The 18,149-nt window shown below is 38.9% G+C and overlaps 1 protein-coding gene across 8 annotated transcripts in view; it reads left to right on the top strand.

Moving 5' to 3' along the window:
- Positions 1-18,149, top strand: part of COL12A1 (collagen type XII alpha 1 chain) — a 165,893-nt gene that overhangs the window by 54,098 nt on the left and 93,646 nt on the right. For all 8 annotated transcript variants that reach the window (XR_008891251.1, XM_056565894.1, XM_056565888.1 and 5 more), the window contains 13 exons: positions 879-998; positions 1,085-1,249; positions 8,496-8,645; positions 9,056-9,195; positions 9,853-9,982; positions 11,921-12,066; positions 12,589-12,718; positions 13,238-13,377; positions 13,760-13,892; positions 14,725-14,867; positions 14,951-15,083; positions 15,166-15,192; positions 16,999-17,141. Coding sequence is in view for 7 of the 8 variants with exons in the window: in XM_056565894.1 (XP_056421869.1) it covers positions 879-998; positions 1,085-1,249; positions 8,496-8,645; positions 9,056-9,195; positions 9,853-9,982; positions 11,921-12,066; positions 12,589-12,718; positions 13,238-13,377; positions 13,760-13,892; positions 14,725-14,867; positions 14,951-15,083; positions 15,166-15,192; positions 16,999-17,141 (1,700 nt within the window). In the remaining variant the exon portion in view is untranslated. The remainder of the gene's footprint in view (positions 1-878; positions 999-1,084; positions 1,250-8,495; positions 8,646-9,055; positions 9,196-9,852; positions 9,983-11,920; positions 12,067-12,588; positions 12,719-13,237; positions 13,378-13,759; positions 13,893-14,724; positions 14,868-14,950; positions 15,084-15,165; positions 15,193-16,998; positions 17,142-18,149) is intronic.

Here is an 18,149-nt window from a genome sequence, read left to right as displayed (position 1 = left end):
TATTCTGCATACATGAATCTATAATATATCAAACGTTTTTTTTGATGAAAGGTACACTTTAAAATCTGTATGTTGAGTGTCTGTTGAATACAAGGTCATAGTACTTGGTTATAGTGTATTTCTACAACCATACTTAGAATGTTCATATCTTTTAGCTTAAGGCCAAATTAGCAATAAATGGATAATAAGAGCAGTCGGGAACATGTCAGTACAAAAACAAAGATTTCCTTGTTCTCTTAATGCTATTCAGAGTTTTACAGGTTGAAAACATTTAAGGAATGCACATATATATTAAGGGGATCAGTCTCATTCTCCCTGAACTATGAGTCAATGAGGGTGGCCCCGGTGATGTCTGGCTGCTTCGCCAGTCTTGATTTACAGATCTCCTGTAAACTCAAACAGGGCTGGTGAGGTGAAGAGAAATCACCGGGGACTGCTCCAATGACTCCAGGCAGTATGAAATTGATGTTATGTTCCTTTTACCTAGCTAAATTTAGAAACTCAACATATTTATACATTTTAAGCTCTTTTCACACTTGTGCTAGTTTTTTGCATCACGTTGCCTTTACTCTTTTGTTGGCCAGAGATGTTAAAAAGGATATTATATTGGATCCAACATAACCATCATGGCTGCTGTGAAAACAGAACCTATGATGGCATTGTGGCCAGAGCTTTAGGAATTAAAATATCTTACTCATCAAAATGCCAAATAATATTGCTTCTTATGCAAAGTGATTTATTCGTATATTGCATATTTAATTAATCTTATAAGGAATTTTGGCAAGCAATGGCAGCAGATAATAATGGGTAAAGTAAATAATACAGTGATCTTCATGCATCTATCATAATTCTGTATTCCACCTATTATTTCATTTCAGCTCTTGCTCAATACAGTGGAGATCCCAGAACTGAATGGCAACTAAATGCCCATGCAACAAAAAAGTCTCTAATGGATGCTATAGCAAATATGCCTTACAAAGGGGGAAACACTTTGACAGGTAAAGAAGGATATTAACAGTATATATAATTTATAGGTATACGTAATAAGAGCGGATGGATCATTTTCTGCAAAATGTTTTATTAGGTTTGGCTTTGAATTTCATCCATCAAAACAACTTCAAAGCAGCAGTTGGCATGAGGCCCAAGTCACGCAAAATTGGTGTACTCATCACTGACGGAAAGTCACAGGATGACATTGTTGGACCATCCAAAAAGCTGAGAGATGAGGGAATTGAACTGTATGCTATTGGTAAGTTTAAGTTGTACAGACTAACAATAGCTACTCCTTAGGGCTCCTCTTCTTTCCTACAATACAGTCTGACAATGCCCAGCTACAATTTCTTCTTACAGTACCCTAAGCCACAGTAAGCTACAGTTCAGTAAGCATACTTTATATTACATAACAGCCACTTTGCCTGCATGCACCGTAGCAATGCACTAGACCTGTGGATGTAAGAAAGGCAAATGTGCTGCAGCTTCCTGCTTGAATGAGATGGTGGTGCAAGCCTCTTTACCCCTCTTAACTCAACTTTGTTCACGTTTTTATAAACGTTTTTTATTAAGTGGTTTTATTAGGTGCTATTTTTCAAACTCCATGTGTGTTGTCATGTGTCTTTTACTGAGGAAAGGCTTTTTTCTGACCACTCTACCATAAAGCTTAGATTGTTGATGTGTTACAGTGATGATTGACCTTCTATATCTTGCTCCCATCAGCATACAGGAGCTTTGTGGCTCAACCAGAGTGACCATTGAGTTGTTGGTCATTTCACTTACCAAGGCCATTTTCCTCCAATTACTTAGTTTGGTGAGGACAACAGCTCTAGGAAGAGTCCTGGTAGTTCTAAACTTCTACCATTTTTAAATTATGGAGGCCACTGTGCTCTTGGGAACTTTTGGTGCTGCAGTTTTTTTTTTTTAGACTCTTCGCCAGATCTGAGCCTTATACACATTCCTGCCTCTGAGCTCAACAAGCAGTTCTTTCCCCCTCAAGCCTTGTTTTTTTTTAATCTAATATGCATTGTCAGCTGTAAGGGTATGTTTACACTGAGGAATTGGGGCGGAAATCAAGCAGAAATTTTCTGCCTCAAAATATTGTTACTTTTCCACAAGAACTCACAGAGATTTCGTGCGGAATTTCAAGCGGAATTGGCACGGAATTGGCGCGGAAATCGAGTAATCTGCGTGGAAATGCAGGTCTCATGCGGAGGAGGAGTATCAAGTATTTGTATTCCTAAAATTAATTTTTTTCATGCGGAAATTCCGCACGAATTCCGCGTGGAAATGCTTCTGACTGAAAAAAAAAATAACATTGATCTCTATGGGAGAACAACGCTGATTCCGCCTGAAAGAAAGAACATCTTCTTTCTTCAAGCGGAACAGACTTCCTCGTCAGAATTCTGCTTGAGGAAATTCCTCAGTATGAACTGAGGGGCAGAAATTCTGTACAACTCTATGGGGATGTCACTGCTGAATGATTTGGAGAGGAAAAAGCGAGCAGATTACTCATGGAAATTCCTCTCCAATTCCTCAGTGTGAACATACCCTAAGACCTCATACAGACAAGAGTATGTCTTTCCACATCATGTTAAGATTTGATTACCATTACCCAAAACCTATTGAATATGTAATAATAATAATTATTATTATTATTGTAATTATTATTATAATAATTATTATCATTGTTAACAGTTATTTGAAAAAACATAACACATTTGAAATACATAACAATTATTTGGAATGTCTGGGAAATCCATTGTCCAAAAACAATTTTTACATGTGCAGTTAAAATGCTGAATTAATAGGGATTATTTCTGTCTTTAAAAGTATTCTTTGATAGAAGTCGTATTTTGCCAGATCTAGATCTGTTACATAACATGTGCTTTTAATCTTAGAATTTGAACGGACTGCTGGAAAATGGCCAATAATTTTCATACTGTAACTAAAATACTCTAAAGGCAATACAGTATGGCGGACAACAGAATATATATATATATATATTTTTTTTGGCTACAGATTTATATTGCTGGCAGAGCATAAATCCAAGGGAATATTTTTATTGCGTGATGTTTTGAATGGCCAGATTTCCTCCAGCCTCAAATCTTGAGTGTAGGGCTGGCTTATTGACTATCTAGGTAGCATGCTAGTGTTCTGCCAGCCAGATGATCCTAAACTATGGACATCACTTTGTTCCAGATAAAGTTTTTTTTCCTTTTCACATGAGGATATTTCTTTTAGTTTTGTAGAACCCATGTTATGTTCACCATAGACTGGCATCTTTTTCTGCTGTCTTAAATGTAATGTTGGCACATACAAGTTATTTATCATGCTGTGAACCACAGTTCAGGAGCTGAAAAACATTTTGAAATAACAACTCCTAAGTAAGAAGTATAGTAATTTGCTAATGTGGTCAGTAGGAGAGATTATCTAATATATATGCTGAACTAATATATAGTGGGAATTGATGGTGAATGAGAGTCCAAATACTGGCAAACTTATGTGGTATTGCCAAATCTAATGTACATTTGGCATAAAACTTTTATAAAAGTCACTTCAGAAACACCCACTGGACACTTGGAAAGTTGTTTGCATATGGTTATGAGTGATTGCATTTTTATGTTTTCTCTTATCCTATCAGTAACAACATAGATATTATGGAACCTGATTTCTCAGGACCTCTTTAGCTGTTATAGCAGTTTGGTGACCAGTAATCCTTTAAATATTTGGAAGGTCACTATTTAAAAAAGGTTTAAGAGTTAAAATAGAACTAATGATGCCAAAAGATGTTAGTCAGTGGATTGACATGTTTATAGCTAGAGATGAGCCCCACACAGGAAACTCTCCCTATTTCCACCTAAAAATCCTGTAAAATGACAGTGTTTGTAGGTGGAAATAAGGAAAGGCTCCTATGGCGAGTAACACTTGCCAAGAAGGGAATTAATAATGCGAGAGTAGGGCCTTACAGGGGAAGTTTTTACCCCCACCAGCTACAATGGACCCTATATTGTTCTCTTTTACCTTTTAGAGGTCTTTGTATCACATCAATACATTGTAGTGTAGGTGGCACATGGTGTTTTTTTTCACACCTTTCCTTTGTTTGATTTCAAAAAAAGTTTGGGTCCATATATTTTATCCTAAGAAAAGCAAAGTTTTAGCTAATGCATATCCTCAATACTTACTTGTGGTCTGATGCCGAGGAATGTCTGTAACAGGGGAGCAGCACCTTAAATATGTTTTGCACTATCCATTATTGTGAAGTATTGGTGTGACACCATGGTCAATCTACTCTCATTCATCAGGCATTGGTGGATGGAAATCCTGGCTGATCCATGCCTGATTCATCTTCACAATGGTCAGTCTCTCCACATTTTTCATGGACAAACAAGTTCTCCTTAGGGTTACTATGGCCCCCGCTGCACTAAACACCTGCTCTGATGGCACACTACTGGCCAGGTAGGACAGTTTTTCAAGGGCAAACTCTGCTAGTTGCAGCCACAAATTAAGTTTGGCTGCCCAGAAGTCCAGCGGATCTTCAAGGTGTGTTGGTCATGGTCATGTCAAGGTATGCCACCACCTGCTGGTTCAGGTCCTGCTCCAGATCTACCTGCTGCTGATGAATTGATTTACTATTTGGGTGAAGAAAGCTACTCAACAGTGAATGTAGGCCCAGGCTGCTGCTGATGGAGCTGGTACTGCTCCTGCCACCCCAGTTTGTCCTCCCTCTCAGTAGGTGTAAAAAAGGCCCCCATTTTTTGTCGGTAGCCAGGGTCCAATAAGATGGAGAGCCAGAAGTCATCCCGCTGCTGAATGGTGACAATTCGGTCTCTATACAAGCAAGTGAGCATGCATCGTGCCATTTGTGCAAGTTACTTGAAGGGACTCCCTACCTCCATCTCCACTGCATACTGCCATGATGTGTCTGAGTCCTCTGTTTCGCATTCCTCATAACCCTCTAGCTACTCTAGCTGCTCCTGCTCCTCTTTTCCTGTCAGATGACTAGAAAAACAGCCCATCCCGCAAAACTTAACTGTGCTCCACTGTGCCCCTCCCCTCCTCCTCCATTTCAGCCTCCACAGGGCTCATGTGGCCATGAGATGTAGGAGCCATGTCTCCAGTACCCTGACCAGCCATTGTTTCCAACACGTGTTGTAGTAAATGAAGCAGTGGAATGAAGACGTTCATCCCGTAATCCTGGTGACTGACTAATAATGGGGCTTCCTCAAAGGGCCTGAGCAAGCGGCAGGCCTGAGCTGCCACTAGTTGACATTGAAGTTACACAGGGGAGTCCCCCTATCCGCTTGGACCATCAAGAAATCGGTGATGGCTTTTCTCTTTTCGTCCAACATATGGAGGGTGGAATTCCATTGAGTGGCAACATCACAAATCAGACTATGTTGGGGCATGCAATTCTGACGCTGCACCTCAAGGAGGGTGTGCTTTGCGGTGTACGAGTGCCTGAAGTGCATGCAAAGTTTCCTTCCCATTGTTAGGATGTCTTGCAGATGGGGGGAACACTCCAGGAACCGCTTGACAACCAGATTGAACACATGTGCCATGCAGGGCGTATGTCTCAGGCTTCCTTTTCGCAGCGCAGACAAGATGTTCTCAACATGGTTCCCATTTCCAGTTTTCGCGGAGTAAGCCATGATTAGATTTCTTGATGAATGACTTTTAGTGGTTCCTCCCCTGTGTGACTCCGTTCACCAAGGCAAACCATGTGAATAACAGAGTGACACTGCCGTGCCCTGCACACATGGTATGCTGAAGGGGCACTGAGACTTGTCCGTGCAGTGGAGGCTGAGTATAGGGGAGGATGGGGAGTCGCACACTGTCACAGGACCAACGGCCTAAGAGCGTAGTGGCGGAAGCGGCGTGACCTGTCCAAGTTGTGGCTGTGCAGGAACCACATTTACCCAGTGGGCCGTAAAGGACATGTATTGTCCCTGACTGTAGTTACAGCTCCACACGTCGGCGCTGCCATGCTCTGTGGTATACACCAACAGGCTCAAGGACTGGCCCACCTTCTTTTCCACAAAACTGTTCAGGGCTGGTACTGCCTTCTTCGCAAAGAAATGACAGCTTGGGACTCTCCACCTCGGCTCGGCACAAGCCATCAGTTCTCTTGAAAAGGGAGGGACAGCAGCACCATCAACTTGGACAAGAGCACATTCAGCTTCTGCACCGTTGGATGAGTGGGCGCATACTGTTGTCTCTTGGACATGGCTTTGACGATGGATTGATGGTGGAATGACTGACTCGAAGTAGGAGGAGCAGGAGCACCTGGAGCGACTGAAGATGGGTATAACACACAGCTCCCTTCGGCTGAGTTGGTAGAACCTTGGCTGGATGAAACAGGGAGTGGCGTGCCACTGGGTGATGCAGCAGACTGGACCACCACATCGGAGCCACGGTTCTCCCAGGTCGTTTTATGGTGACGCTGCATGTGTTGACATAAAAGCTGTGGTGCCAACATTGGGAACCTGGCCCCGCTTAAGCTTCCTACGACACATCTTGCTTGTGGCCAGGTTAACATCCTCCGGATGCTTGATGAAAAACTGCCACACCGCCGAGTAGCTGATTTTCCCACCAACAGTCCGCATTGATTGACTGCTACTGCCGCCGACTCCAGGAACCCCTTTTCCACTACCTATGGGAAGGTAGGCTACCCCGGGCATGTTTGGCTCCAGACTTTCCACTTCTGCCATCATGCTGACTGCCAACCATGCTACCACCATGCTGGCTCCGTTGCTGCCTCACGGGCAACATGCAGTTGCACGTCACTGATGTCCTCCTCAGGTTCCTCAACAGTGTCTGCTTCAGGAGCCTGAACGCTCGCAACACCGCCTCCCACGTCACTCTCCTCATCACTACTTGCCTGCCTAGCAGAGGAAGTGGTGGATGTCTCCTCCACTTCTTGGCTGGGCAGTAGCTGCTGACTGTCATTTAGATCGTCCTCACTAAATAGTGGAGCTGAACCCACAGCATAAGATACTTCTGTGGGGGAGGGAACAGCATAGGACAGAGGCAATGGGAGGACAGGGACTGCTCTCAGGCCGTGCCATCTGAGGGTTGTGTCTGAGGAACCCACAAACTGCTGACTGGGGGTGTCAGATGTCATTTGTGATGAAGTGGATGACCGTGTTAACCAATCGATGATGGCAGATGGGTTGTTGACATACTTAGTGCGTATATGAGATACTCCATTACACTTAAAACAGTATTTGTCTACAACACCAGCAGGTGTGTACTTTTGCCTGGCCTTTCACAGTAACTAGGCTCTTAAGACTTTAACAGGAACAAAATGGTACACCACTTAGATGTACGTATGGGGTATGCGCTTATGAAGGGAGGGCAATGCGCTCCAGTACGCAACAGGAGCAGGAACAAAATGGTACACCACTTAGATGTATGCACAGGTTACACTTAATAGAGAACAATACACTTTTAGTGCTCTGCTCACCTTAACTGGCTGGCTACTATTAGCTTTTCAGTTGTTGTACACACCAGTTCTGTAGCACACAGTCACTGTGTACCACACCCAAAATTGCACTCTCAATCTCACTCCCTTCCCTATCAGTGGTTCTAGGCTGGATTTGGGCTAGAGGTGATTCGCTGCTGTAAAAAAGCTTTTCTGTGCAGCACACTGCTCTCTGTCCCTCTCTGCAATAGAACGCTGATGTGACTGGGAGGTGAATTGCTGCTGTAAAAATGCTTTTCTGTGAAACAGACACTGCACTCTCTCTCTCTGCAATAGAATGCTAATGTGATTGGGAGGTGAATCGTTGCTGTAAAAATGCTTTTATGTGCAACAAACACTGCTGTCCGTCCCTCTCTCTCTGTAATAAAACACTGATATGACTGGCCTCAATATGGCTGCCAATTATATAGGGCTGTGACATCACAGGGTTGGCTGGCTGCTGATAGGCTGCATGCTGCATGTGATTCAGGGTCATTCCGCCGACCCTTGTTCCCGCCTTCCAAGTGTCGTCACATGCGGATCCGCCATTTTAGATGCCCTGCCCCTGGACCGCACTAAATGGAGTTTAATGAAGCAATTTGCGGGATTGAATCGTGACTATATTCGAATTCGTAATGAATCAAATTTTACTTGGCACCTACGTGAAAAAAAAAAAAAAAACATTAAGAGCTGCTATTGTGGTAGTTCACTTTGTGCTATTAGTTATAGCAGTAATGTTATGCCCCTGTCATTGCTTGCTGTTATGTAGTATACAATCTACAAGTACACCCAAATCCTTCTCTACCAGTGACTCTCTCAGTTTTGCATCTTCCTTGGCATATGATACATGTAGATTATCAGTACCCAGATGTATACCAAGACCCCTGTCATTGTTCACTGTATATGGTAGAAGTATAGATAGATTGGTGGATGGATGAGAGGATAGATGGATAGATGTAGACAGGTATAGTATACCGATTGGATATATACAATGTATTGGATTCATAACAATGTTACTAATGTTGTCATTTTATTTTGTTAGGTATTAAAAATGCAGATGAAAATGAACTGAAAGAAATTGCTACTGATCCTGATGAGATCTATGTCTTTAATGTCAATGATTTCAACCAGCTAACCAACATTGTCGAGCCCGTTACAACAAATTTGTGTAACAGTGTTAAGGGCGGAGGAGGTACGTTACCTTTTCTGTTACATTGGGTACATTATACAGAATTATTGTTATGTAAATTTGGGTCACAACTATGACTATTCACTGCCTACAGCTGCCTGCACCACACCAGTATGAACCTAAGAGACTTTCTTCTTTTATGTACTGTTGGCAAATATTATAGAAAAATGGTTTATTGTATTTGATCTCACACACACAATGTTGTTTCTGCCAGCAGTTACCTTTTTGTTTTAAGTTTCTCACAATCACCTATAGTGCTTAATTCTGACCCTCAATCCATTTTTGTTCATAGACGTTCCCTGTTTCCACAATGCTTAGAATACATATCACATGCACAGCACAATCTTTCTCATACAGGCTTATAGTTTCCATTTAATGTATTGATATGTCTTATAATGTTTTATCTGTTGCAGATCTTCTGGAACCGCCATCAAACCTGGTGACCTCAGAACCTACACCTCGATCTTTTAGAGTCACATGGGTTCCACCATCTCACAGTGTAGACAGATTCAGAGTGGAGTACACTCCTGTAGCTGGAGGCAGGACCCAAACGGTGAGGGGCCTATACAAAATATATTGCTCTTGTACAGGTTAATCCTTGTCTTGACTGTACAGGTTTCTGCCACAGAAGGCATGTGCTGTTTTACATAAAAACATCATCATTGTGGTTCTATAAAGCCTATAAAAGTTAATGTAAGTGTATTTACTTTTATAGGAAATTCCCTCCTATTCCCACTAATAAAAGTGCCAGCACTGCCTGTTATAGAAACAAAAGTTATAGCTGTAAATAACAGTGGACTATATCAGAGAATTTCATTTTATTCCATTTACTTTTTTGTTTTTAGAGGATCCATGATTAATATAATGGACTTGTTTTGTAACTAATCTTAACAGATTGCATTGACTTTAAATAGAATCTGTCAAACTTTTTTTTTTTTTCTGCCCATCAGAGGTCCCAATATGAATAAAGCCTTGTTCTTAAAATACTGGTTTTAAGGGCACACTTGGGTCAATTATATTTTCATTATGATAGTGGAAAGGGAAGGCACGATGAAGGCATAGAATCATTCGCAGTATAGAATTTTGCTCCTTAATGACTACTTTATCTACTATCCTGCATAAATCGATAACTGCTTTACAATGTTTTTTCACTTTACAACAATCCTTGGCCATTCTGCCTGTCTTTACCTTCTATTTTGTCTTTTTGCAGGTTACTGTTAGCAGGAATGATAGGTCAACAGTACTGGTTGACCTAAAACCTGAAACTGAATATGAAGTCAAAGTATATTCAGTGGTAGAAGGAGAAAGCAGTGATCCTTTGGTTGGACAAGAAACTACATGTAAGTTTCCATAGATTTTGTAAAACAACATACTAAAATTAAGGTATATTGTACCCATGTTGATTTTTTCTTTCATTTTTCTTTACAATTTTATACAAACCACACATAACATAAATACCATACAACCAAACATATATTATTTCCTATATCCCTCCCCCCATCCCACTTGCCAGGTCCCTATGGAGTACCAATATGGAGTACCAGTCTGCTTTTTTAACATACACCTGGACCCCCATAGTCCTACATAACTAATTATGGTGCTGTATATAAATATGTGAATAGGCCTAAGCTACATTTTTAATGTCAAATCACTTCTTGTACAATGTCAGTGTTAACAATAGGTTATTTTCCTAATAGGATATACAGTCAAAGTTTATCTGTAGTAAAACTCATTTTTGACATAACCATTGCTCTTTTTCATTGATAAAGTATTTCTTCTATTTAAATAAAAACAAGTGACAGTCTGCTAGAGGAGTAAAATAATAAAAATACACGGTTTACTGTTTACTAACCTTGATGATGCACTCTCCCTGCTCTCCTGATGACGTTCCTAATACACTGCAGTCAATACCTGAGGCTGTAGTGTGTTTGTAACATCACCAATAGAGCAGGGAGAGCACATCATGGAGAGAAGTAATCAGAGGACCTCTTTAATAACACATGTAAAATATAATATACTCCCTCTCCAAATAGTAAGCAATGAGGGTTGACCTTAACATTCACCTTCACAAGCTCCTTCAGCTTCATAAAACAAACACGAATCACGCTTTTTACAGACAGCTCAGGAATTTACAAACAGTTGGCGACCCTGCTACCATCATGCTTTAGGTAATTTTATGGCCCAAATAAAAATCTGTGACTTTCTACTCAATAGCCGGCATTTATCATTGTGGGTGTAAGTGATTTTACACCTTTTTTTTGTGTGCTGGTAATGTGTACGAGCACCAAATTTATTAAATGGTCACAGAGCATTTGATAGATATTGTGTAGGTCACATTTTTGGACCTTTCCTAGACAAAAAACACTGTCTAAAGAGTTACCTAGAAATCACTCTTCCTGGAGACACTTTAGTACATGTGGTCTCCATTTTCAAAAGGTTGAAGTGATTAAAAATTCATACAGCAAAAAAATGGTAAAACATCTGGTCCCAAAAAACGCAAACCACATTCAGTGCACAGGACTGACCTGCACGATTGACCTGACAGCAGCAACAAGTCAAAACCTATTACACTGATTGCAGAGGAAGAAGAAGCAAATATGATGTCATTGTTGCCAGCCATGGGGTTTATTACTCCGTCCTTGTACCAGCTGAGATAGCAAAAGGAATTATTGCACCTATTCATCTTCTAATGATTTAGATTACATATACATTTTCTATGTTATTGTAGCATAAAATATAACATATAATATAGAATAATCACTCTTAAAAAGAAGGTCAAATATGATGATAGATGGTGAAGTATAGATTCATTTCTAAACATCTTTTTACATTTAAAATATAAATACAATCTACATACAAAGTAAATTGTATTGCATTCTTAATCTTGTACTGATCCTAAATTTTAGATCATATTATTGTTATTCAGAGCTGAATTCATAATAATGCTGGTTGCTACATCCAGTCGAAAGCTTGGTAACTCACCGGCCCCTATAATAAAATGCTCTTGACTCCACTAAAGTGGGGGACATGTAGAAGGTTTTACAGAAAATGTGCTATAATACGTAATTACTGGTTAACATTAACCATTTGTAAAGGTGACCTTATCTTGTAAAGATACAAATGTAGTACACATAATTGTTCCTATAACTCTTTGGATGTCTCCAATGTGCTTTATAACCAAACATTGCAACAATAAGGCAGTTAACAATTCAAATATTATGAAACAAAGAGTAGTAAAATACACATTCATAGTAACAAGAGTGTACTTATTTCCACAGTGCCCATCCCTAACATCAGAAATCTTAACATTTACGACATTGGAACAACAACAATGCGAGTCAGATGGGAAGCGGCTCCTGGGGCTACTGGATATCAGTTGTTATATGAGCCTGTCAATGCTACTGTTCCTTCTACAGAAAAAGAGGTGAGGAATGTGGCTTCAACAGCCAATGCAAATAAAATATCAGCATTTGTGGCATATGATAATGTGTTTAAGGAAATCTACTTTCATGGGGCTTTGTATATCAGCCAGTACTTTTCTGCCATGTGTAAAGCAGTAAAACATAGATCCCAAAGAACTATTTATTGGCTGGACAGACACTCATGGCAGTACATTCAGTTTGATACATACTAGATACACTCCTATTTGGTTTTGATGTATCCAAGCATTTTAAGCCCTTCTTTTTTCTTTTTACCCGCTAACCTATTCCGCAATATCATTTATCATCCAACCAAACATAGACTGAGATGATAACGTGAAAAAAAAGGTCCTGATCAATGCTGAAATTCCAGGCATAATAATACCGTAATTAATAATAATGATAATAGTTATTTAATCTAATTATTGTTGGGGATGTATTCATGTAATGGATCCTAATACTACCATACCTAAAGTGCAAGTATTTATCTAATGTTATTTAGAATTAATTTACTTTTACAATTCCAGGAACGTTTTGATGCATCAGTCACTGACGTGCGACTGGAGAACTTATTCCCAAACACTGAGTATACATTGACTCTTTATGCGCTTGTTGATGATCTTACCAGTGACCCACTCACAGCTCAGGAAGTCACACGTAAGAATTTATATTTTTTTACTACACTGAATAAGGGTCTCCCAAATGGCCACTCTGCTAACAGAATATCTTCCATATCCACAGCAGTATAATTCATAGCTCTAATAAGGACTGGAATTTTATCTTTTCGTGATATTGGTAAATAACAGGAATATTTAGAAATTTAAAGGTGTTGAAAATATCAAATATTGTTTTTTGTTTTTGTTCCCTGATTTTTAACGTTGATTTAACCTGATTAACGTTGCTGGAAACATTCAACATGGTGTTCACTTTTGTACATGTTTTTTTGCCCGATCCAGCAAAGAGCCTTACAACTACTCTTCCCAACCTCCCATAAACATACACAGTTTGCATGGCCAAACAGACAAATGCAAGTCTTTTAAATAGGGAAAAAGTGAAGAACTACACTCATCTTTGAGTCAACAGTACAGTGAATTTAGGAATGTTGAAATTGAGTCTAGCAGTTGGTACTTTGCTACCCTGTATTTATATATTTAACATGACATTTCTTTTTAACAGTGCCAGTCCAAGGTCCTAGAAATGTAAGACTTCGAGATATCACTCATAGCTCAATGAATGTGTTGTGGGATCCTGCCCCTGGAAATGTCAGAAAATATATAGTGAGGTACAAAGCAGAGGCAGAAGAAGATTTCAAAGAGGTATATACATATATATACTATATATGTATTGTTTCATACAAATCATTACTGTAGACAGAATTTTATTTCCTCTTAATAATAAGAATCAACAGTGATAGCTGTCTGTCGGTGGAGGCTTTTAAATTATTTGCTACAGGGTTGAAATGTTTTGCTTTTACTTTACAATTGCTTTTCTTTTTAATATCTATAACTTTTGAACAAAAACGTTAATTTGATTTATTTACCTTTCTTTACAATAGTCTATAATTGTCATAGGATCATACATGATTTCTTTACCCTCAAAGTTACCTATGAAGATAAAATTTTGTGTAGAACACAGCTAGTTATCATCATATCTCCATCTACTGGGAATTTATAGTTCTTTATTATTTTTATGGGCTAGGTGGAAGTGGATGGATCAAGAACAAGCACTCCTTTAACTGACCTTTTCTCAGAAACTCTATATGATGTCAGTGTTACTGCAGTAATGCAAGATGGATTATCTTCTCCTCCACGTTTTACACAAGGGACCACAGGTGTGTAGAACTCACGGTTGCATAAATTAATGCAATACTTTACAAACAATACAAATAAACAATAACCCAATACAACTTTCCATAACTCTATATAACCTAGATATACCCTATTACAAAAAACAATAACCCAATACAACTTTCCATAACTCTATATAACCTAGATATACCCCATTTCAAACAAACAATAACCCAATACAACTTTCCATAACTATATATAACCTAGATATACCCCATTACAAACAAACAATTACCCAATACATCTTCCCATAACTCTATATAACCTAGATATACCCCATTACAAAAAACAATAACCCAATACAACTTTCTATAACTCTATACAACCTAGATATACCCCATTACAAACAAACAATAACCCAATACAACTTTCCATAATATATATAACCTAGATATACCCCATTACAAAAAACAATAACCCAATACAACTTTCTATAACTTTATATAACCTAGATATACCCCCATTCAATATGCTTGAGTGTAGTGTAGATTGTGTTATTAAAATCATATCTATATATGATTGAACTCTATATTCAGATAAAAGGGGATATGCTCTTTCTCATCCATTTTTCACAATGTATGTTGGACTGATACACTAATAAGAACATTTTTGGAGAACCATGAGTGACATAGTCCATGGCTATCATCCCACTGTCATCAAAATATCCGTAAATAGACAAGGAGCTTATATATAGGTTTTGCCCATCTCCTACAATGCACTTTTCTTTGGAATTTCCAAAGATGGTTTCATAATAACAGTAATTTGCCAAAATAATTTGTAAAATCACTGATGAATTATGTATTTCAACCTTAACAGCTCCAGTGCCGGCACCAGTCAACCTCAGATTTTCAGAAACAACTAAGGACAGTTTTAGAGGGACCTGGGACCATGGTGCACCTGATGTGGCATTGTACAGGATAAGCTGGGCACCCGTTGGACAGCCAGAGAGAAAGAAAGAGGTAAACATTCGGCCTCAGAAGAGACTTAAAAGGAATGTGTACATATGTCTATCCATCTAAAACATATACTTATGTGATTACAGACCATTCTTGAAGGAGAAAAGAACACCTTGGTATTTGAAGACCTTGATTCTGATACACCATATGAAGTCTTTGTGACTGCGATCTACCCTGATGAATCTGAAAGTGAAGATCTTATAGGAGTTGAGAGAACATGTAAAGTCATATCATTTTAATTTTGTCTCTGTGCTATATCAAGTTATTATACTAATGTCTCACATTTTTTCTGTTCCCTTAGTACCAAAGATCCTGACAACAACTCCAAGTGAGTGAATGTATAAACACTGTTGTTCAACTATAATCTGTTTTCATTTTTGCATAAAACCTTTAAGTCCCTAACCCCTTCGCATTATCAGCCATACATTTTTTAGTGCTGGCACCAAGGTTTTTGGAAATATACATACATTTGAAGCACATTCACAGCTTGGATTTAGGAGCCAAGCTTATGTAATCTGCAGCCAGAGTTTTTTTTTTTTTTCTTTACTCCTTTTATAAAATTTTTATACACATCACAAATCCCAATATATTTTCCAAATTTCTGTTTATATCAATATCGTCTCTCTCTCCCCCCCCCTTATCCCAAGTACATTAATCCATTGAGGGGCAAGGGGTCTGGAGGTCAGGAGAACACCACTCAATTCCTCTTATATTTTATTCACCCTCTAAATTACCCCCCTTACCTTACACTTGTTATTTTCATTTTCCTAAATCAACTATAGTAGATTAAGCATATACTCCTTCTGTTTTACAGTTCCTTACAACCTGTCCCCCTCGCTCCTCGCCCCCTTACATCATAGTTCTATCACATTATTAAAACCAAACCCCCTAAATTAGAGGGAGAAAAGAAAAAATTGCCAACGTCGGGCAGAACTTCATGCATACACCAGTTATCTCTTCGATTTTACCATACACCTCTCTCCAATATCCAACAATCTCCAGAAGATATGTAACTGACATGCCTTCTCTACATTGCATCTATTACATTTACTCTCTCTTCTAACACCTATTTTTTTTCCAAAAAGTATGGTGTATAGTAGAGCCTATACACTATATTAAATTGCATTATCCTGTAATTTAAGTTTGTTGATACCTTATTGATGTTTTTCCGTACATCATCCCATTTTATTTCTTTACTTGGTTCAATTTCTTCCTGCCATTGTTGAGAACTTATGGTAAAATTTGTTTTTAATTGATTTAACCATGACTTGAAACACACATGAAATATGCCTTTTTTTTTTTCCCTTTCATTATCTTGACCACTATCTCAGGGTATATTGAGTATATTTTTCCTCCTCTCCTTGTATATTCAAGAAAAGCTCCTTTAAGACTTCTATATTCCAGCCATCCATCCACTTTTAAATTTAGTTTTTCTTTTAATTCTGGCCAATTCTTAAATTTACCCTTCTCCCATACATCTTTTATCTTTAGGGGTCCCCTATCCTTAAATAAATTCAATTCTCCTAACTTACTCACCTCATACATGTTTGCATTGTTGAATAACAGTGCCTCATCCATTATTCCTTATATATCCATTTCTTTCCTAAATATCTTCCATGTTTTAACCAAGTTTTTTTTACCATCAAAATTTTCCTCCAGTTACTCTCCCCTAGTTTCCCTGATTCCAATAGGTGAAAGATGTTTCCAAAAATCTCACCATAACAAGACAATACATATTTAAACAACGCAAATTTTTCCCATTCTATCAAAAAATACATTTGTCCTGCCAAAAAATACCTATAAATATCTGGAAAATCCAATCCTCCATTCTCCTTTGTTTGACATAAATGTTCCAATTTGATTCTTGTTTTTTTTCCTACCCCATATCAGTGAGTTAAAGCGGTTGTACGCTGCCCTGCCTTTTGGAGCTCTGCTGGCAGCGTCCGGAAGTTCATTACTCCGAACGCTGTGTGCGGGCTTCCGTGTCCGCGGCCGCCCCCTCGTGACGTCACGAGGGGCGGAGCTGTGATGTAATGATGCTCCGTCTCCTGTATTGCCCGTCATTACGTGCAGAGCGTACTCGCTCTGTGCAGTAATGATAGCGCGGTGTCCTTTTTCATTCTCACTCTTCTAGGTCCAAGAAATGGTCCTCGCAACTTGCAAGTTTATAACGCAACCTCCAACAGCCTGACTGTGAGATGGGACCCAGCCACTGGCAGAGTGCAGCGATACAGGATATTTTATCAACCTGCTGTGGGAGATGGAGTTGAACAAACGGTAATTTGATAAATCACTTTCCCCAAAGACTGATAGTAACATAGTTCACATTAACTATTACATGGAATAGAGATATATTTGGGTGTGTTCCATTAACTTTATCACAGACAGGCCTGTCTAAATATTAGTGTAATATTTTTTGATAATTTTTGGCGATTTTATAGGAAATTAAAAGCTAATATGTCTCTCAGAGGAGATATCTAATATGTTATAAATTCTCAGCAATGTCATAGAATGGGTAGAATCCACATCATACTAAGCTGCTGTTTTTGTTGGCACAATTGAGATTCCAAGGATGGGGAAGCATCTCACAGTTAGACATCTGGCTGCGTGTCACCAGTTAAACACAACCTTCATAGGAAAGCAATGATGTGATAAAATGTATTCATTCATTCATTAAAAAAGTCAGCTATGAATTTAATGTAAAAAAACAAACAAACAAACAATGAAGTGACACATCCAATTATAGACAACAAGCAGGATGGGGAGGGAAGCTACAGATGCCATTTTGCAGTGAAACTCCTTTTTGCCACTATGCAGTGAACCTCTTTTTTTTAGTCCTAGGGCTTTTTCAGCCCTTTCCCCTCACAACCGCTGCACTGATGGATCCTGGTTCCTACCACTCACTGCTGCTTGTTAATTCCTTTAAGACAATGTCCCCAAGCCCATAAACAGGAACCAGGAACATCAGTGAACAGCAGGGACCGAGAGCCATTGGAGTGACACCTATGGGATATCAGGCAGGTGAGTATGGTTTCTTTTTTTTTTTTTATAGGACTTTATAGTTTTTATAGTTTTTTTTCTATTGCTGGAATACCCCTTTAAAGTTCATTGTAGATCTCAAGAAGAAGTTTAATAGTGAAAGGATGCTTTTCATTAGTACTGTATTTCATAAAAAGAAAAACAGAACAATGGCGCACAACTTGTACAATGATCTAATTGTTTCTCAGCATAAAAAAAAAAAAACTAACAAGTTGTTATTGTACCTTTTGATCAAAAACTTACAAG

The sequence above is a fragment of the Hyla sarda genome, chromosome 3 (genome assembly GCF_029499605.1).
Source record: "Hyla sarda isolate aHylSar1 chromosome 3, aHylSar1.hap1, whole genome shotgun sequence".
NCBI lineage: Eukaryota > Metazoa > Chordata > Amphibia > Anura > Hylidae > Hyla > Hyla sarda.
The sequence above is the reverse complement of the archived record's forward strand: the minus strand, read 5'-3'. Positions and strand labels throughout refer to the sequence as shown.